The sequence below is a fragment of the Salarias fasciatus genome (assembly GCF_902148845.1).
Source record: "Salarias fasciatus chromosome 7 unlocalized genomic scaffold, fSalaFa1.1 super_scaffold_4, whole genome shotgun sequence".
In the NCBI taxonomy this organism is placed as follows: domain Eukaryota; kingdom Metazoa; phylum Chordata; class Actinopteri; order Blenniiformes; family Blenniidae; genus Salarias; species Salarias fasciatus.
In genome coordinates, this window is record NW_021941229.1 from 27,346,238 (window position 1) to 27,367,938 (window position 21,701).

The 21,701-nt window shown below is 53.7% G+C and overlaps 1 protein-coding gene across 1 annotated transcript in view; it reads right to left on the reverse strand.

Annotated features, from left to right (window-relative positions):
* LOC115382479 (FSD1-like protein) overlaps positions 1 to 19,877 on the reverse strand; it is a 43,121-nt gene extending 23,244 nt beyond the window's left edge. The window contains exons 1-8 of the mRNA XM_030084218.1: positions 19,860 to 19,877; positions 16,084 to 16,179; positions 14,993 to 15,124; positions 2,604 to 2,705; positions 1,782 to 1,804; positions 1,258 to 1,379; positions 948 to 1,172; positions 783 to 881 (exon numbers count right to left, since the gene is read on the reverse strand). Of these exons, the coding sequence (XP_029940078.1) occupies positions 783 to 881; positions 948 to 1,172; positions 1,258 to 1,379; positions 1,782 to 1,804; positions 2,604 to 2,705; positions 14,993 to 15,124; positions 16,084 to 16,179; positions 19,860 to 19,874 (814 nt within the window). The 5' untranslated portion in view covers positions 19,875 to 19,877. The remainder of the gene's footprint in view (positions 1 to 782; positions 882 to 947; positions 1,173 to 1,257; positions 1,380 to 1,781; positions 1,805 to 2,603; positions 2,706 to 14,992; positions 15,125 to 16,083; positions 16,180 to 19,859) is intronic.
* Positions 19,878 to 21,701: the final 1,824 nt, after the last annotated feature.

The following is a 21,701-nucleotide window of genomic DNA, read 5'->3' on the forward strand; positions in this document are numbered from 1 at the left end:
AACAGATGCTAAGACATGCTAACAGATACTAACAGACCGTAACACATGCTAACACATGCTACGAGACGCTAACACACTGTTGGAGCCTGTTGATCAAATTATTATTTAAATGACGATGATGATGAAGAATCTGAATTTGAAGTCATGGTGCTATGCCTTGCTCCGATTGGTTATTAAAAACTCCTCACTTGCCTCCTCCTGGCGACCGTCCTACTCAGTAATTAAGCGAGAGGGATCAGCTGTTTTACTTTGGTTATGCCATTTGTGTTGAAGGAGTGAGGAGTGACAGTTTTTTCAACCACTAAACACGTCGGTTATATATTTGCTTTAGAAAGTCAACCACTGACAGCCGACATGATTTTGTTTGGAAATAAATATCATCTTTTCTGACATATAGATCTCTGCGCTTTTTATTTTAGTGAGTCACAAACCTCCTCCACGAAGACGAGCCAAACTCTCTTGACATCTTTTTTCAAGACCACAAAGGCCGTAACACACTTCAACAGGTGCTAACACATGCTAACAGGTGATAACAGACAATTTTACATGCTAACACATAACATATGCTAACAGAACTAACACGTTAAACAATGCTAACACATGCTAACAAACACTACGCATGCTAACAGATCCTAACACATGCTAACAAGTGCTAACATACACTAACAGATGCTAAGGCATGCTAACACATGCTAACAGACGCTAACACACACTAACAGATGCTAAGGCATGCTAACACATGTTAACAGATGCTAACACACTAAAAGGCAGTATGTGGCTACCTCTGGTCTCCATGGAAACGGGCTCTGAGAAGTCCCCAGCAGCCGCTTTGTTTCGTGCTCGCACTCGAACTATCACAAAGTTGGAATCGAACTTCAGGCCTGAAATCAAACATTTGAGTGTTTTCTCTGCCGTCTGACCCACAGCTGTGACTTCTGACCTCTGACCTGAGATGGTGACATTTGTCTCTCTGATGTCACAGATCTTTTCCCAGGATGCCTCTGCGACTGCTTTCAGCAAAGAGTCGCAGTCTGCCTTTCGATATTGGAGTTCGTAACGCTCGATTGGTCCACTGCCCCCATCATCGCCGTCGCCGATTGGTCCCCAGACGACCGTGATGCTGTTGTCACGGACGACGCAGCGGGAGGCGTCGATGCGCGGCGCCGCGGGGACTGAAACACGTGGAAGCGCAGACGGAGTCAGAACACAACAAAACTCTCCAAATCCTCATGTGAGCCTTCAAACAGCAGGAAGTACCCGGCAGGAAGTGGAGCCGCTGGAGCTCCGCCCTCTGGCCGCTGAAGTCCACCAGGAACTGCTGCATGTTTCCCGACACCGCCGGACGCATTGACAGCCGGAACGCCGGGGCCATCGTTACCCTGACAACCGGAGGGGGCCGGCCCGGTAGGGATTGTAGAGGAGGGGCGGGGTTATCAGGGGAAGGGGGGTGGTTAGCCGGGGAGGAAGAGGGAAGGGTTAGATGGGGTAGGAAAGGGCGCGGGGTGAGCCAGCGTGGGGGGAGGGGGAGTGGGGGGTGTTAACCAGGGTTAGCCAGGGGGGAGAAGGCAGTGTTAGGTTAGTGGAGGGGGTAATTCAGGGTAAAGGGGCGAGGTTAGTTGAGGTGAAGAGGCGGGGCCAGTCAGGTGAGGGCAGGGTTTATCACGCCAAAGAGGCGGAGTTAAGCCTTTTAGTGTTTTTAGATCATTTTTCCTGAAAAGTTATTAGAGGATTTAAAAAAAAAAAAATTTCAAAGAAAGAGAATGTGAGAGAAGAGAACGTACCGTTCTTTGATCTGTTTGGCAGCCTGAGAATCAAACACACAACTCTCAGTGCTTCAGGAGAACACGGGTTCTAACACGGTTTATAACCCCCAAATTCCACCGGACACGAAATGCCGCGGCGCGCTCTTGAATCGCACTGCGCAGCACTTAGAACACGTTCTCTTCTATCAGACAATTTCCACCGCATGCCAAAGCGCCACATCCCAGAAGCGCCGGCGCACCACGGCGTTGGAGATTCATTTCAGGTCTATTTTCTGTGCCGCCGCTTCAGAACCTTGTAAATTCATTGTCGTTGAGAAAGCACCAGACAGGAAGTGAAACCGGAACTTTCAAAATAAAACACAATGCACGACCTCACGGACGTAAATGTTTTCGTATATTTTCTGATTCCGCCGCCTCGGGAGGAGAGCATCAGGTTAGCAGTGAACGCGGAAATTCCCGTTTTTATATAGAATAAACCAAACAAAAGGAACTATTGGATAAAGAAAAGCTCTCATTTCAGATCAAAACACAAAGCATGTACTCGCCCTGCTGGTAGTCTGTACATCACAGAGCAGTGAGGCTGGACGAGCAGAGACGCCTTGTAGAGCGAAATGAGGTGGTTTTGTTTCTGTTTTGTATCATGTGTTGTTATAGTGTGATATCGAGAGACGAGAGCCTCTAGAGGAGGAGGAGGAGGAGGAGGAGGAGGAGGAGGAGGAGGCCCCCCCCCCCCCGAACAGCGCGGCGCTGCTTTGACTTCAAGAGTACGACGCCGACGCGGCGGCGCAGCGCTAACACGTCCAGTGGAATCTGGGGGTAAGCACGCTCTTCTCTCCGTACCGTCAGGAAGTCTTCTTCGTTGGTGATGCTCAGAGTCTGCTTGGCGAAATCCAGGAGTTCATCACACGATGTCATGGCCAGGTTCCCTTCTAGGAGCTGGTTCTGAAGGTTCCCCAAAAAAAGAGAAATTGGCCATGACGGTTGGAACCTCTCCGTAGCGTATCTGATAAAAACCTCACCGTGGAACATCTAACCGCCCCACTGGAAGCTCCAACCGGAAGCTCTCAGCAGAACCCGTCGCTGAAGAGGAGACGGACACAAGCAGCAGCCTGACAGACCGCTCCCGCCCCGTTAACCCCACCATCAGTGCACCACACCTCCCCACGTGACTAAACCCCGCCCCTTCTAATGTGAGGTAAAGCCCTTTCCCAGCAGACACCACACAACCCCCCCCCTAGCAGACCCCCCCCGAACATAGAACATTCAGAAGGGACCCAGCGCAAAAACCATCATTCAAAGCTTCTCAAGGGAGGCCGAACCACACGGCCATGCACTGTAAAACCTAACAGCACATCTTAATAAAAGAAATAAGTTCACATAACTCAATAATCAAGAAAAGTTGAAGTAACTCATTGTGATGAATGCATTGCAACTCAAAAGTGAATTGTTTTAGAAATAACTCAGTTATTTTAAGTGCACTTCAGTTTGTGAAGCATTTTGAGTTGTGCTGTTATAATTCAAGTTTGTTCTGCTGACTACTTTCCTTTAAGTTGATTTCATATCAGTACAAAAAAGTTCACCACTTCTGCCATGCAAATTACGGTTTGAGATTTTTAATTGTTTCATTTCAGTTTCCAAGTATGCATCCACATAATTTTTTAATGATAAGTCAAAATGTAAACATTTTAAGTTTTAAACCTCCTAAACAACAGTAAAAATGACATTCGTTGCTTGAAAAATATTTATTAAATGTGAAGCATACTTGCAAGCAGAACCGGCTCCATCTGCGGTAAGCTATGGGAATCATAATCAAAGACTGAACACTTTTGTAACTAATTTAATTTATAATAGAATTCGGTATCCAGTTTTGTGTTCCTTAATAACCATTACATCTATAATTGGGGAAGTGCGACCCCGCCCCCCGCCCCCCCCCGATTTCACAGGGCCGGCCCTGCTGGTCAGTTTCATTTATCAAATGAGGATTTCTTCATCAAAAAGTTTACTTTGCACTGTTGGCAGGACAAGAATAGAAAACGATAAGGACATAAATAAATAAATAAATAAATAAATAAATAAATAAATAAATAAATAAATAAATTCAGTTATTATTTTGATTCACTCAGCAAACTTTTTTGCATCCTGTATCTACTTCCACACACCCTGAACGCACCACGGGCACGCGCTCTGACTCCTGGTTGGCCAGTTTGAACCTGCAGCAGACATCGCTGTTGGAGGGAGGAAGTACCGGGAGCCGCCTGCATCGCTGCCTGGCTGTTGTTGAGAATGTGTCTGACCCTGGACAGACAGGAATTTGAAGATTTTTACAGGTGATACTGTTCTTTTATTTTATATTTCACCCTGTCTGAACAAGCTCATAGCACGTGCTGTGAGGCTAGAATTTGCTAATTAAGGGTCTAAACACTCCTTATCACACTTTCAAGGTTCAGAGTTAATGTCAAAATGCTTTCTTGACTTTAGTAAGTTGACTGTGAGAATGTGTGTTTAGTTTTCTTCTCATTATCTTAATAACTGAGCAGCTAACACGTTAGCTGGGTAGCTAACATCTACCGGAGTTCACGCTTTCAGCCACGTTGCTCTGTGCTCAGTGATTAAAAATGTAGGTTACAAAAACTTCAATCGGCTGGCAATTGTGTTAACAGACACGAATCATGTGGGAATGTGAACTGTGTGATTTATTTTTTTTCAGTGCGGTGAAAATACAGCCATTGAGGCACTACAGACTCTTTCGTGGCCGGTATTCCAGTGTAACAGATGATGCTTCAAAACTGGCCAAGTGCGTTCAGCTCCTCCTGTTCGTGAACTCAAAGGCCAGCGGCCTGCTCTGTTTTGTGAAGCCCAGGTGAGAAACAATTTGGTGAGGCCATGTTAAAATGTTAACACACTTGCTGCCAAATTTATTGAGATCATGCTTGAGCAGAACCTTAATGGTGTTAAATATCTATTTGTCTGAATAAAGTCTTGTGCTGTGCTTTTGTTTTCCCTGCAGCTCTGCAGTGAATTCCACAGGATCACCAACCAAATTTACCTTCTTCCCTCTTCGCTGAACTTGATAAATGTACACATCATCTACTGAAGCTCTACAAAAAGAAGACTGGACATTTCTTTGAGAAGATGGAAGAACTCCTGAGGGCATATGACGGACAGGTACAGATATTTTATTGGATGCTATTGGTGTTAATTTGAACAGTGGACCTGAACAGCCTTCATGCGTCCTGACAGGACCAGGACAACATCTCTGCAGCAAGAATGGCTGTCCTGGCTGGCCTTCCACTGTAGTTGAAGGAGGATTCTCCAGACATCTTCAAGACTTGCAAGGTATTTTTGGTTCTCCAGTTCCCGTACCCACAGGACAAACCCCCTAAGGCAGAGGTCTCACTCAGATCCTAGAGGACCGCCATGTCTCTCTGTTTCAGCACACCTGTATTAAAAAATGTGTTTTATTTGTGGAGAGAAAAACTATTTTACAAGTATACGACTCCGAGTATGTTTCACTGTTGCACACACTCAGATCTGTTTGACCAGTAATGCCTTCATAGTTCTGTGAGATACAATTGCTGTTTTTAGCCATTTGCTCGTATGTAAGGCTCGTCCATGCTTCACATGTACACTTTTCCACGTCCCATTTGGAGTGTCCGCACACCACCGATGCGGACGCGCTTTCTCCCAGACTACATTCTGGGCTCAGCTGTGCGCATTCCATGCAGGCGCACTGATCCACGCAGCCTCGAGAAGCTTTTCCGGCACGACAGACTGTTTCTCTGTTCTTTATTACAGATTATTTAGAGAAAATTAAGCACATACATTGTCAGTACATTATCATTAAGTATTAAAGTTTATTCAGCCTTTTTTTTTCCTGTTTCTGAATCGCGGGGGCGGCGCCGGAGCGCTTAGTTACTTTCACGTCTGTCGGCAGAACTTCTCCTCCCTCCAGACAGAGTGTGCTCTCTCTTTCCTCGAGTTTTTCACTCTTTCGGTGTCTTTAAGTGGAGCGATCAGGCTTTAGCTCCGTCTACTTTCACTTTTACCGTCATGTTTTGTTTGCTGTGGCGCTCTGGCGCATGCGTACACTGCCGCGAGCTGCGTGCAACGCGGTCTCAAAATCTGGCTGCTGCGCGGACGTCCGTGGATCGGTCCGCGCGGACAGGAATTCATGACATTTTTTACGTCACGCTGACCAACCCTCAACGGACATGTGAAGCATGGACAGGCCTTTAGTAGTGATGTTCTGTTCTGTTCTGAGGCCCAAGGTAAAGCATTGACAGTACTGTAATTATAGTGCACCTTGAACTGATTGTCTCTGTGTTTTTTTCTAAAATGTGATTTGCTGCTGAACCAGTCCACAGAGTGCTTCACATTTTTGATAATGTTTTCATTGTCATGTAAAAATACAATGATTTAACAATTATGTTATACTAATTAAACCTAAGTGACCTTTTAGTTTCAACACTTGCTTCAAACACTGTCACTTCTCTTTTCAGGATGAGTTGGGGGCCTTTCAGGAGGGAGCAGTGGCGTTGGCGGCGGTCGTGGACGGAGATGAGGTGCCTGCAGGTGCTCCCATCGAAACACGCCGCATGTCCTTCATCCTTGAGGATCACGTTGTGATATCTCAGAGAGTTTGGCCAGATTCTGTGGTGGTTTTGTTTGGATTGATCTATGCTCTACATCTGAGCTATCATGCGAAATAAGCGCCTCCTTTGAGTTTATCCAGATTTTACTGTTCAATCTGGATGATTGGAGAAAACAACTGAAACCCAAGTTGCAATCCTTGAGAAGTGAGCTGCAGTAAATGGGTTGTTGCCACTGCTCCTTGGTGTTGAAGGTCAGCATGACAGTGACAGTTACACTTTTTCAGATATTTGATTGCTTTACTATACTGTTCATTTAATAGTTATTTTCATGTCGTGCTCAATGCAATGTTATTTTTGTAATATTTTATGCTGGTCAGATTTTTTCAGTGTTCAGTGTTTTAGAACTTAAATTTTATACATTTATTTAATTCTAGCATTATTTTCTAAAGCTTTCATTGTTCAAAGTTTTTAAAAGATAAGTGTTGTGCATTTATTTAATTGTTTGAATTTGTACTATTCAGAACTTGATATGTTGAAATGTTTTTCAAAGTTTTTGTGTTTATTCTGTTCAATAAATAGTTTAAACAATGTTGAATGTGTTTAAATTGTGTTAGTAGAACTTAAGTGGTTTAAGGCAATCGGTTTCCTAAAATGAATTGAGTAGCTTGATGTTGTCACAACTAGAATATAATAATTAGCCTTAGTGGAAGAAAACTGAGTTAGTTCAACTTGAATCATATCATTAGATATAAGAAGATTCATTTAAGTTAATTGTACTTTGTTCAGATGCATTCCGGTCACACATTTTTAATGAGTTTGTAGAAATGCTGCGTATGAGTCTAAAGTAGTCAGTGGTTTATTGTCGAATTAACTCAGTAGAATTAGTCATATTAACTTTAATCATCCAAGTCAACTGGACAATAAGCATTTCAGTCATGTTAAAGTAACAAATTTAAGCATGAAAGAACATTTCTATAGAGTTATTAAACTCAAATGTTTCAAGGCAATCGATTTCCTCAAACAATTTGAGTTGAACTAACTTGTCAGGTTTTACAGTGTGCTGACAGCGCACCTCCAGCGGGGCAGCGGGGGCAGGAGCTGCCAGCGGGGCAGGAGCTGCCAGCGGGGCAGGAGCTGCCAGTGGGGCAGGAGCTGCCAGCGGGGCAGGAGCTGCCAGTGGGGCAGCGGGGGCAGGAGCTGCCAGTGGGGCAGCGGGGGCAGGAGCTGCCAGTGGGGCAGCGGGGGCAGGAGCTGCCAGTGGGGCAGCGGGGGCAGGAGCTGCCAGCGGGGCAGAAGCTGCCAGTGGGGCAGCGGGGGCAGGAGCTGCCAGTGGGGCAGCGGGGGCAGGAGCTGCCAGCGGGGAAGGAGCTGCCAGCGGGGCAGGAGCTGCCAGCGGGGCAGGAGCTGCCAGTGGGGCAGCGGGGGCAGGAGCTGCCAGCGGGGCAGGAGCTGCCAGCGGGGCAGGAGCTGCCAGCGGGGCAGGAACTGCCAGTGGGACAGCGGGGCAGGAGCTGCCAGTGGGACAGCGGGGCAGGAGCTGCCAGAGGGGCAGGAGCTGCCAGAGGGGCAGGAGCTGCCAGCGGGGCAGCGGGGCAGGAGCTGCCAGCGGGACAGGAACTGCCAGCGGGGCAGGAACTGCCAGTGGGACAGCGGGGCAGGAGCTGCCAGCGGGACAGGAGCTGCCAGCGGGGCAGGAGCTGCCAGCGGGGCAGGAACTGCCAGTGGGACAGCGGGGCAGGAGCTGCCAGCGGGGCAGCGGGGCAGGAACTGCCAGTGGGGCAGGAGCTGCCAGCGGGGCAGGAGCTGCCAGTGGGACAGCGGGGGCAGGAGCTGCCAGCGGGGCATGAGCTGCCAGCGGGGCAGGAGCTGCCAGCGGGGCAGGAGCTGCCAGTGGGGCAGCGGGGGCAGGAGCTGCCAGTGGGGCAGCGGGGGCAGGAGCTGCCAGCGGGGCATGAGCTGCCAGTGGGGCAGGAGCTGCCAGCGGGGCAGGAGCTGCCAGTGGGGCAGCGGGGGCAGGAGCTGCCAGCGGGGCAGGAGCTGCCAGCGGGGCAGGAGCTGCCAGCGGGGCAGCGGGGGCAGGAGCTGCCAGCGGGGCAGGAACTGCCAGCGGGGCAGGAACTGCCAGTGGGACAGCGGGGCAGGAGCTGCCAGTGGGACAGCGGGGCAGGAGCTGCCAGAGGGGCAGGAGCTGCCAGAGGGGCAGGAGCTGCCAGCGGGGCAGCGGGGCAGGAGCTGCCAGCGGGACAGGAACTGCCAGCGGGGCAGCGGGGGCAGGAGCTGCCAGCGGGGCAGGAACTGCCAGTGGGACAGCGGGGCAGGAGCTGCCAGCGGGGCAGCGGGGCAGGAACTGCCAGTGGGGCAGGAGCTGCCAGCGGGGCAGGAGCTGCCAGTGGGACAACAGGGGCAGGAGCTGCCAGCGGGGCATGAGCTGCCAGTGGGGCAGGGGCTGCCAGCGGGGCAGGAGCTGCCAGTGGGGCAGCGGGGGCAGGAGCTGTCAGCGGGGCAGGAGCTGCCAGTGGGACAGCGGGGGCAGGAGGTGCCAGTGGGGCAGTGGGGGCAGGAGCTGCCAGCAGGGCAGGAGCTGCCAGAGGGGCAGGAGCTGCCAGCGGGGCAGCGGGGCAGGAGCTGCCAGTGGGGCAGGAACTGCCAGTGGGGCAGGAACTGCCAGCGGGGCAGGAACTGCCAGCGGGGCAGCGGGGGCAGGAGCTGCCAGCGGGGCAGGAGCTGCCAGCGGGGCAGGAACTGCCAGTGGGACAGCGGGGCAGGAGCTGCCAGAGGGGCAGGAGCTGCCAGAGGGGCAGGAGCTGCCAGCGGGGCAGCGGGGCAGGAGCTGCCAGCGGGGCAGGAACTGCCAGCGGGGCAGCGGGGGCAGGAGCTGCCAGAGGGGCAGGAGCTGCCAGCGGGGCAGCGGGGGCAGGAGCTGCCAGCGGGGCAGGAGCTGCCAGCGGGGCAGGAGCTGCCAGCGGGGCAGCGGGGCAGGAGCTGCCAGCGGGGCAGGAGCTGCCAGCGGGGCAGGAGCTGCCAGTGGGGCAGCGGGGGCAGGAGCTGCCAGCGGGGCAGGAGCTGCCAGCGGGGCAGGAGCTGCCAGCGGGGCAGGAGCTGCCAGTGGGGCAGCGGGGGCAGGAGCTGCCAGCAGGGCAGGAGCTGCCAGCGGGGCAGGAACTGCCAGTGGGACAGCGGGGCAGGAGCTGCCAGTGGGACAGCGGGGCAGGAGCTGCCAGAGGGGCAGGAGCTGCCAGAGGGGCAGGAGCTGCCAGCGGGGCAGCGGGGCAGGAGCTGCCAGCGGGACAGGAACTGCCAGCGGGGCAGCGGGGGCAGGAGCTGCCAGCGGGGCAGGAACTGCCAGTGGGACAGCGGGGCAGGAGCTGCCAGAGGGGCAGGAGCTGCCAGAGGGGTAGGAGCTGCCAGCGGGGCAGCGGGGGCAGGAGCTGCCAGCGGGGCAGGAGCTGCCAGCGGGGCAGGAGCTGCCAGTGGGGCAGCGGGGGCAGGAGCTGCCAGCGGGGCAGGAGCTGCCAGCGGGGCATGAGCTGCCAGTGGGGCAGGAGCTGCCAGCGGGGCAGGAGCTGCCAGTGGGGCAGCGGGGCAGGAGCTGCCAGTGGGGCAGGAACTGCCAGCGGGGCAGCAGGGCAGGAACTGCCAGTGGGGCAGGAACTGCCAGTGGGGCAGGAACTGCCAGCGGGGCAGGAACTGCCAGCGGGGCAGCGGGGGCAGGAGCTGCCAGCGGGGCAGGAGCTGCCAGCGGGGCAGGAACTGCCAGTGGGACAGCGGGGCAGGAGCTGCCAGAGGGGCAGGAGCTGCCAGCGGGGCAGCGGGGCAGGAGCTGCCAGCGGGGCAGGAACTGCCAGCGGGGCAGCAGGGGCAGGAGCTGCCAGAGGGGCAGGAGCTGCCAGCGGGGCAGCGGGGGCAGGAGCTGCCAGCGGGGCAGGAGCTGCCAGTGGGGCAGCGGGGGCAGGAGCTGCCAGCGGGGCAGGAGCTGCCAGCGGGGCAGGAGCTGCCAGCGGGGCAGCGGGGCAGGAGCTGCCAGCGGGGCAGGAGCTGCCAGCGGGGCAGGAGCTGCCAGTGGGGCAGCGGGGGCAGGAGCTGCCAGCGGGGCAGGAGCTGCCAGCGGGGCAGGAGCTGCCAGTGGGGCAGCGGGGGCAGGAGCTGCCAGCGGGGCAGGAGCTGCCAGCGGGGCAGGAGCTGCCAGCGGGGCAGGAGCTGCCAGTGGGGCAGCGGGGGCAGGAGCTGCCAGCGGGGCAGGAGCTGCCAGCGGGGCAGGAACTGCCAGTGGGACAGCGGGGCAGGAGCTGCCAGTGGGACAGCGGGGCAGGAGCTGCCAGCGGGGCAGCGGGGCAGGAACTGCCAGTGGGGCAGGAGCTGCCAGCGGGGCAGGAGCTGCCAGTGGGACAGCGGGGGCAGGAGCTGCCAGCGGGGCAGCGGGGCAGGAACTGCCAGCGGGGCAGGAGCTGCCAGTGGGACAGCGGGGGCAGGAACTGCCAGCGGGGCAGCGGGGGCAGGAGCTGCCAGCGGGGCAGGAACTGCCAGTGGGACAGCGGGGCAGGAGCTGCCAGCGGGGCAGCGGGGCAGGAACTGCCAGTGGGGCAGGAGCTGCCAGCGGGGCAGGAGCTGCCAGTGGGGCAGCGGGGGCAGGAGCTGCCAGCGGGGCAGGAGCTGCCAGCGGGGCAGGAGCTGCCAGCGGGGCAGCGGGGCAGGAGCTGCCAGCGGGGCAGGAGCTGCCAGCGGGGCAGGAGCTGCCAGCGGGGCAGGAGCTGCCAGCGGGGCAGGAGCTGCCAGTGGGGCAGCGGGGGCAGGAGCTGCCAGCGGGGCAGGAGCTGCCAGCGGGGCAGGAGCTGCCAGTGGGGCAGCGGGGGCAGGAGCTGCCAGCGGGGCAGGAGCTGCCAGTGGGACAGAGGGGCAGGAGCTGCCAGAGGGGCAGGAGCTGCCAGCGGGGCAGCGGGGCAGGAGCTGCCAGCGGGGCAGGAACTGCCAGTGGGACAGCGGGGCAGGAGCTGCCAGAGGGGCAGGAGCTGCCAGAGGGGTAGGAGCTGCCAGCGGGGCAGCGGGGGCAGGAGCTGCCAGCGGGGCAGGAGCTGCCAGCGGGGCAGGAGCTGCCAGCGGGGCAGGAGCTGCCAGTGGGGCAGCGGGGGCAGGAGCTGCCAGCGGGGCAGGAGCTGCCAGCGGGGCAGGAACTGCCAGTGGGACAGCGGGGCAGGAGTTGCCAGCGGGGCAGCGGGGCAGGAGCTGCCAGCGGGACAGGAACTGCCAGCGGGGCAGCGGGGGCAGGAGCTGCCAGCGGGGCAGGAACTGCCAGTGGGACAGCGGGGCAGGAGCTGCCAGTGGGACAGAGGGGCAGGAGCTGCCAGAGGGGCAGGAGCTGCCAGCGGGGCAGCGGGGCAGGAGCTGCCAGCGGGGCAGGAACTGCCAGTGGGACAGCGGGGCAGGAGCTGCCAGAGGGGCAGGAGCTGCCAGAGGGGTAGGAGCTGCCAGCGGGGCAGCGGGGGCAGGAGCTGCCAGCGGGGCAGGAGCTGCCAGCGGGGCAGGAGCTGCCAGCGGGGCAGGAGCTGCCAGTGGGGCAGCGGGGGCAGGAGCTGCCAGCGGGGCAGGAGCTGCCAGCGGGGCAGGAACTGCCAGTGGGACAGCGGGGCAGGAGTTGCCAGCGGGGCAGCGGGGCAGGAGCTGCCAGCGGGGCAGGAACTGCCAGTGGGACAGCGGGGCAGGAGCTGCCAGAGGGGCAGGAGCTGCCAGCGGGGCAGCGGGGCAGGAGCTGCCAGCGGGGCAGGAACTGCCAGTGGGACAGCGGGGCAGGAGCTGCCAGAGGGGCAGGAGCTGCCAGAGGGGTAGGAGCTGCCAGCGGGGCAGCGGGGGCAGGAGCTGCCAGCGGGGCAGGAGCTGCCAGCGGGGCAGGAGCTGCCAGTGGGGCAGCGGGGGCAGGAGCTGCCAGCGGGGCAGGAGCTGCCAGCGGGGCAGGAACTGCCAGTGGGACAGCGGGGCAGGAGTTGCCAGCGGGGCAGCGGGGCAGGAGCTGCCAGCGGGACAGGAACTGCCAGCGGGGCAGCGGGGGCAGGAGCTGCCAGCGGGGCAGGAACTGCCAGTGGGACAGCGGGGCAGGAGCTGCCAGCGGGGCAGCGGGGCAGGAACTGCCAGTGGGACAGGAGCTGCCAGCGGGGCAGGAGCTGCCAGCGGGGCAGCGGGGGCAGGAGCTGCCAGCGGGGCAGGAGCTGCCAGCGGGGCAGGAGCTGCCAGCGGGGCAGGAGCTGCCAGTGGGGCAGCGGGGGCAGGAGCTGCCAGCGGGGCAGGAGCTGCCAGCGGGGCAGGAACTGCCAGTGGGACAGCGGGGCAGGAGTTGCCAGCGGGGCAGCGGGGCAGGAGCTGCCAGCGGGACAGGAACTGCCAGCGGGGCAGCGGGGGCAGGAGCTGCCAGCGGGGCAGGAACTGCCAGTGGGACAGCGGGGCAGGAGCTGCCAGAGGGGCAGGAGCTGCCAGCGGGGCAGCGGGGCAGGAGCTGCCAGCGGGGCAGGAACTGCCAGTGGGACAGCGGGGCAGGAGCTGCCAGAGGGGCAGGAGCTGCCAGAGGGGTAGGAGCTGCCAGCGGGGCAGCGGGGGCAGGAGCTGCCAGCGGGGCAGGAGCTGCCAGCGGGGCAGGAGCTGCCAGCGGGGCAGGAGCTGCCAGTGGGGCAGCGGGGGCAGGAGCTGCCAGCGGGGCAGGAGCTGCCAGCGGGGCAGGAACTGCCAGTGGGACAGCGGGGCAGGAGTTGCCAGCGGGGCAGCGGGGCAGGAGCTGCCAGCGGGACAGGAACTGCCAGCGGGGCAGCGGGGGCAGGAGCTGCCAGCGGGGCAGGAACTGCCAGTGGGACAGCGGGGCAGGAGCTGCCAGCGGGGCAGCGGGGCAGGAACTGCCAGTGGGGCAGGAGCTGCCAGCGGGGCAGGAGCTGCCAGTGGGACAGCGGGGGCAGGAGCTGCCAGCGGGGCATGAGCTGCCAGTGGGGCATGAGCTGCCAGCGGGGCAGGAGCTGCCAGCGGGGCAGGAGCTGCCAGCGGGGCATGAGCTGCCAGTGGGGCAGGAGCTGCCAGCGGGGCAGCGGGGGCAGGAGCTCCCGGAACGGCAGCCGACTTGGGGGGGCGCCCCAGCTAGGGGGCAGTGCCACCCGCACCGGCTCCTCTGGCACAACTTGTGCAGGTTTCAGGTGATCCAGAGAAACCCGGACCAGCGTACCGCCCAGGTCCAATACAAAGTGTCTGCTGGGAGAGGGTTTTGCCTCCCATCAGAAGGGGCCGGGTTCAGTCACGCTGGGGGTGGGGGTCAAAGGGGGAAGAAGACGTCTGTCGGGGTGTTGCTTCCTGCAAAGTCTGCTGTCACCGGTGTGAATGATAAACCCCACTCCACTTCTGCATCCATCTCCACAGTCATTAGAACCTGGGTGAAACCCCAGGAGAACCCCTCATTAGAACCTGGTTAGATCCCCAGGAAAACCCCTCATTAGAACCTGGGTGAAACCCCAGGAGAACCCCTCATTAGAACCTGGGTGGAACCACAGGAGAACTCCTCATTAGAACATTTTTAGATCCCCAGGAGAACCCCTCATTAGAACCTGGGCAGAACCCCAGGAGAGCCCCTCATTAGAACCTGGTTAGATCCCCAGGAAAACTCCTCATTAGAACCTGGTTGAAACCCCAGGAGAACCCCTCATTAGAACCTCAGTAGAACCCCTCATTAGAACCTGGGCAGAACCCCAGGAGAATCCCTCATTAGAACCTGGGTGGAACCACAGGAGAACTCCTCATTAGAACATTTTTAGATCCCCAGGAAAACCCCTCATTAGAACCTGGGCAGAACCCCAGGAGAACCCCTCATTAGAACCTGGTTAGATCCCCAGGAAAACCCCTCATTAGAACCTGGTTGAAACCCCAGGAGAACCCCTCATTAGAACCTGGTTAGATCCCCAGGAGAACCCCTCATTAGAACCTGGTTAGATCCCCAGGAAAACCCCTCATTAGAACCTGGGTGAAACCCCAGGAGAACCCCTCATTAGAACCTGGGTGAAACCCCAGGAGAACCCCTCATTAGAACCTGGGTGAAACCCCAGGAAAACCCCTCATTAGAACCTGGGTGAAACCCCAGGAGAACCCCTCATTAGAACCTGGGTGAAACCCCAGGAAAACCCCTCATTAGAACCTGGGTGAAACCCCAGGAAAACCCCTCATTAGAACCTGGGTGAAACCCCAGGAGAACCCCTCATTAGAACCTGGTTAGATCCCCAGGAGAACCCCTCATTAGAACCTGGTTGAAACCCCAGGAGAACCCCTCATTAGAACCTGGTTGAAACCCCAGGAAAACCCCTCATTAGAACCTGGTTAGATCCCCAGGAGAACCCCTCATTAGAACCTGGTTAGATCCCCAGGAGAACCCCTCATTAGAACCTGGTTAGATCCCCAGGAAAACCCCTCATTAGAACCTGGTTAGATCCCCAGGAGAACCCCTCATTAGAACCTGGTTAGATCCCCAGGAAAACCCCTCATTAGAACCTGGGTGAAACCCCAGGAAAACCCCTCATTAGAACCTGGTTAGATCCCCAGGAGAACCCCTCATTAGAACCTGGTTAGATCCCCAGGAGAACCCCTCATTAGAACCTGGGTGAAACCCCAGGAGAATTTCCCAACCTGAAGCTCCACCTCCTTCCTCTGCTTTTCCTTTATGATGATGTCACGAAGCTCCGCCCCCTTCTCCTCCAGGGTGGATCTCAGCAGTTGGAGCTCCGCCTCCAGCTCTGACAACACGTGACATGACTCCTCCTGATTGGACAAAATGTAAGTTACTGGTTCCGCCCAATCGTGCTGCTGTCAGCCAATAGGTGCGTTCACGATGGCAAAGCCAGAGGTAGGCGGAGCCACACGAAGTAGACGGAGCCAGAAGTAGACGGCGCAGCCGTGGGGCGGAGTTATAAGTCTGCCTCCAACTCGGACAACCCTATGTTCTCCATGTTTGTGTTTCTCATGACTCCCACCGTGGGGGGTGTTTACAGCCCCCCCCCCCCCCCCCCCCCCCCCCCCCCCCCCCCCCCCGCCTGTGCCTCCTTGCTCCCCCGGCTGTCAGAGGGGTAATTTTTTTCTTATTAAAAACAAAAGAATTCATAATTTCTTTTGTGTGTCACATTGTGTTAATTCATTTTCAGTTAACTGAAATAAAAAAATTTTAAAAACTAAATTTTAAGTTATGTTTTGGCTTCTTTCACGTGACGCGTGCTGCTGCTGCAAGTGCGGACCAGGCGTCAAGGCGGGGGCAAACTGCCTCGCCCCCTCAGTCAACAAAAAAAAAAAAAAAAAATTAACTTTTCAGTCTATTATGTGCTTAAAAAACAACAGCAAACTCTACTGGCTTGGTCAAATCAATATGAAGTGTTGTGCCATTCAAAATTCCAAAAAAAACAGAGGAGACTCCGGCTCTACTAAAGCTGAGAGCTGGTTATTTTATCATTTTTGTTACTATTTGTGCTTTTTAGCAATGTGGTTAATGATCATATGTTGTTGGACATGGTAGAACAGGCCTCTGATCTGTGGATTCTGTTTTTGTATTGCTCCGTTACTTTTTCGCCGTATCACGTATCAGTGACGCCAGGCCGAATCTGGGCGGGGCGGCTCAAAAATCTTAAAGGTCTGCTCTGGCTTTCTCATGTCGAACGCACCTAATGATCTCTAAGGTGGAACCGAAGCCTGACGTGGTCGCTGAACCGGCGGCGGCGGCGGCGACTGACCTGCAGGCCCGTCACCGTGTCTTCCACAGCGTGAAGGAAGAGCCCCGCCTCTTCCTTCTTATTGGCCAACGTGCCGATGATCCTGCACAACGCTTCCTGTTCAACACACAGCCGCACGTCAGCGTTTTGCTCTCCCAACCGGACCGGGGGGGCGGAGCCACGGCGGCTGGAGGAGCAGGGGGCGGAGCCACGGCGGTTGGAGGAGCAGGGGGCGGAGCCATGGCGGCTGGAGGAGCAGGGGGCGGAGCCAAGGTGGATCGTTTCATTTCAAAGTTTTATTGTCTGATTTTTATTTCACAGACTTATATCAACTGACAGACGCCTGTAGGAAGCAGGACCGGGACCAGGACCAGGACCAGGACTAGGATAGGGACAGGGGCCAGGGTCATGACTAGGATAGGGACCAGGACCAGGACTAGGATAGGGACCGGGACCAGGACCAGGACAGGGACCAGGACAGGAGCAGGACCAGGATCAGGAAAGGAAGGATGTGGAGGAAGATGGAGGTGGAGGCGTCGGTCTCATCAGGTTTCCTTTAAAACAAAACATTCCTTCAGCCTGTCAGTTGGACTCTCGCTCTGTGTTTTATAGGGCTCGAAAGGACACGAGATATCTCACAATGCATTGTGGGCAATACGGGACAGCGCGTTCACGTTTAGTGTTTACTACGTATGATCACGTACCGTGCTGCGACAGACACAATGAAACACGAGGAAAAATGGACCAAAACAAAAAGGCAACGGACCGTACCGAGACCAGCTGGACCCTGTTCAGACCCGGGTCTGACCTGGGTCAGACCTGGTTCAGACCCGGCTGGGCTCACTTACCGTCCCTGTTGTGGAAAAGGCTGCCTGGAAGTGAAGTGTCCCTCAAAGCATGGCAGCAGCAGGGCGCTGCAGGCTGGGCAGAGGATTTCTCTTTCAAATGAAGTTTTACACACAACTCCTGAACTACAGTATTCATTCTCACCATCGTCTGATTAACTTATTAAAGCAGAGGCTGGTGTTTTGTCACCATATGAGCAGTAACAGCTGAGCAGGTGTACCTGTCCTGACAATGAAAGGTTCAGGTTAAATATTAGAAACAAGCAGAGGACGGCTGTCAGCCATCAACTTTATTTACAATAAACAGACGGTCACGTATAGTCCAGATAAACAAAACAAGCGGTTCAACTCAGCACACATGACTTCATTTCACTATTCATACGTTCACAACGAACACACTGCTCATTCTCCATCAGGGGGCTCTGTTGTGGAGCTTGATACACATCAGGTGTAGCAGGAGCAGGTGTAGCAGGTGTAGCAGATGCAGTAACTGCCGTCACAATCTCCTGTCTCCTTCTCCGTTGGAATCTTGGGTAATCCGCAGCTTTCACCTCCGTGTGTCGAGATGTGATGACAGGATGAGTTTCATTCACTTCATCAGCAGGTCTCCTGACAAACACACCAACATTCTGACTGTAACATGAGGCCAGTTCCAGGGTAGTCTGAGTCAGTCTCCTGTGAGGACAGTTAAGACATCAATTCAAAAGTAATTTATAAGGAGGTGGAGGAAAGAGAGAGAGAGAGAGAGAGAGAGAGACAGAGAGAGAAAGAGAGAGAGAGAGAGACAGAGAGAGAGTGTTTGCTTTGCTACTACTGCCCTCAGCTAGTGTGGCTAACACTAGCAACCAGCTAACATTGCTAACACCGCTAGTAATGTAACAGAACTCACTAGTCTGAAGATGCCGTGAACACACCAGCATGTGTCGCGTGGCGGCGTTGAAAGTGACGTTTGGTCGTCTGACGGCGGCTCTCCAGGCCGTTCGGCGTCTGTTAGCTCACATATCCTGCTCCCTGCCGCTGCTTCCAGGTTGGGAACGAGAAAGATTCATCCCTCGCTCTTTTTTCACTAGAGCGATGGTGGAACGACTGTGGCAGTTAATGAGAGCACCATGGCGCCGTGTTTCTAACTCACAAAAACTCGCCAAACAAAAACCAGAAGAACAACACGAGCGCAGTGTCTTGTCTTTAGCTGGGGTAAACAAATGTTTCAGCGTCCCGAGAAGCCCACAATGCATTGCGTTTTCCACTGCTGACATCATCCTTTCAAGCCCTATGGAAGAACAAATTGTCGAACAGAGACACTTTTACAGTGTAACACTTCATCTAACACGGTGACACTTTTACAGTGTAATGCTACACCTAACGCGGTGACACTTTTACAGTGTAATGCTACACCTAACGCGGTGACACTTTTACAGTGTAATGCTACACCTAACGCGGTGACAGTTTTACATTGTAATGCTACACGTAACGCGGTGATACTTTTACAGTGTAATGTTAAACCTAACAGTGACACTTTTACAGTGTAATACTTCATCTAACACGGTGACAGTTTTACAGTGTAATGCTACACCTAACGCGGTGACACTTTTACAGTGTAATGCTACACCTAACGCGGTGACACTTTTACAGTGTAATGCTACACCTAACGCGGTGACAGTTTTACATTGTAATGCTACACGTAACGCGGTGATACTTTTACAGTGTAATGTTAAACCTAACAGTGACACTTTTACAGTGTAATACTTCATCTAACACGGTGACAGTTTTACAGTGTAATGCTACACCTAACGCGGTGACACTTTTACAGTGTAATGCTACACCTAACGCGGTGACACTTTTACAGTGTAATGCTACACCTAACGCGGTGACAGTTTTACATTGTAATGCTACACGTAACGCGGTGATACTTTTACAGTGTAATGTTAAACCTAACAGTGACACTTTTACAGTGTAATACTTCATCTAACACGGTGACAGTTTTACAGTGTAATGCTACACCTAACGCGGTGACAGTTTTACAGTGTAATGCTACACAAAATGCGGTGATACTTTTACAGTGTAATGTTAAACCTAACAGTGACACTTTTACAGTGTAATACTTCATCTAACACGGTGACACTTTTACAGTGTAATGCTACACCTAACGCGGTGACACTTTTACAGTGCAATGCTACACCTAACGTGGTGACAGTTTTACAGTGTAATGCAACACCTAACGCGTTGACAGTTTTACAGTGTAATGCTACACCTAACGCGGTGATACTTTTACAGTGTGATGTTAAACCTAACAGTGACATTTTTACAGTGTAATGCTACACCTAGCGCAGTGACATTTTTACAGTGTAATGCTACACCTAGCGCAGTGACAGTTTTACAGTGTAATGCTACACCTAACGCAGTGAGTTTTACAGTGTAATGCTACACCTAACGCGGTGATACTTTTACAGTGTGATGTTAAACCTAACAGTGACATTTTTACAGTGTAATGCTACACCTAGCGCAGTGACATTTTTACAGTGTAATGCTACACCTAGCGCAGTGACAGTTTTACAGTGTAATGCTACACCTAACGCAGTGAGTTTTACAGTGTAATGCTACACCTAACGCGGTGATACTTTTACAGTGTAATGTTAAACCTAACAGTGACATTTTTACAGTGTAATGCTACACCTAGCGCGGTGACACTTGCAGCATTCCGGCAGAAGGCGGTGTTACGGATTAAGTGGTTTCCATGTGAACCGCTGACAGGCTTCCTCCGGCCGCTGCTCACAGCTGAGGTTGAAAGAAGGGCCACGTCCAGCACGTGAAGGCGTTAAACAGAGTTCACCGGGAAGCTCCGTTCCTAGCACCAGTTGACATGGAAACCACTTGATCCGTAACACAAGCAGCACCATAACACGGCGACGGCTAGCGGCTAACGGCTAGCCGCGAACCTCCGTCCACACTTACCTTCTGCACGTCCATCGGCTGAGGACACGGATGAGACCAGGGGGCGGGGCTTCCGCTCACAGACTTAACGGCTCAATGACGTATAGAATTACTAGACCGCTCGCTGTCCCCTGAGAGACGGCAAATCGCAGCTGACTTCCGGTAGTGGCAAAAAGCGGATTCAGAGAGGGATCCAGCACGGTGTGTGACTTTGTGTTTGGTGATTTACCAAGATACAGTAAACTTCTGTGTTGGAATCAAGTCACAAGCTTGAGATCCGTTGAGAACAGCAGCCAGGAGAGCCAGACCAGCTCTGGAGGTTCTTCTGCAGCTGAGCAGGTTCTCCTCAGGAGCTCCTGACCTGCTGACGGAGGACAAGGCTGCTTCTGTCATCAGAAAATGTAAATGAACTAGAAATCTGTTTGAGAAGGTGAACAGCACGGCTCGATCATATCTGACACTGAAAAGTACAGACGTTACTGCGGAGCACTCACCATGTCTGTTGTCTTATCTCTGTTATTTATTTCATTATATCTGTCTTAGATCTTTATGTAAATTATATTTAGTTTATATCTGTCAGTTTATATCTATTACTTAATTATATATATCTTAATTTGTATTTACATTATATTTAATTTATATTTAATACTTAGTTGTGTCGGTCAGTATATTCCTGTTGCTTATTTAATTATATCTATCCTAATTTTACATACAAATTGTATTTAACTTTTTCTTGTATAGTTGGCTTTATATTTTTCCATTTTTCTTTCCGCGTTGTTTTGCTGCTGCAACCCTGCAGTTTCCCCATGAGGGACAAATAAAGGACTTTCAGTTCAGTTCAATATGTCAGTGAGCACTTCTGTCATGTCCTGTAAATAAACTTTTCTATTTTTTGATGCTTTACTGTGTTTCATGCTTTCATTTTCTCCATTTCTTGTCTTCCTTTGGCTGTTTCACTCAGTTTTAATTATTCTAGAAATGAGTGTCCATTGTATTCGATGAACCTCTTCTGATTAAACTGACTTCATTTTTATTACACTACTTACTTTATTTTTTACATTTTACTCTGGAAAACCTCCGTGTATGTTAAGGTATTACATAAATAATGTGTGTGTTCTGACTGCAAGAGTTGCTCCTCCAGGAACTTTTTATGGGCATTTTTGTGGGAGGAAAAGAGCAACCAGTCCAAGGTCTGTGGGTCTGAGCCGCTGTGAAAGACCTACTGAATCATTTGAACTGGAGAAAAATTGTTTAACACACTAACTTTCTTATTCGGCATTGGTTCAAATATTTTTAGAGCCCATGCAGTGAAACACTGATGCTACAGAAAGAATGAAGCATTTGTTGTGGGCACAGTCGCTGCATCAGCATCCAGCAGTCATGACTGTGTGCTGGTCTCTGTCTGCTGCAGCCTCATGGAGGCAGAACTGTGAAGAGGCTCTGTGTTCATCAGGTCAACATACTTTCCATTCATTATTTGGTAAATAGTCTAAACATGTAATCTGATTCCATGTGTAACTTCAACTGAGAGGCACAACTTGTTATTGTTACTTTATTTTAAATATTTACATCGTTTCAATATTTTATATATTATGCATGTCGCTAAGTTATTAACAGAGTGGAAATCATAATTGCAAAATGGGTTAAAAAAAATCAACTAAGCTTTAATTTAATCATATTTGTTCCTCAAATGTTTTTTTTTATTTACTGACTGTAAACTCGGTGGCTGCGTTACGCTTGGTTTCAATGTCGTATTTAAATGAAATACTAAATACGAAATACAGCTGTATTTCTAAATACAGGCTCTGTGTTATGAGTGTGGTTGCCATAGAAACATGCTGTTTTTTCTTGTCTGTGAGGCTA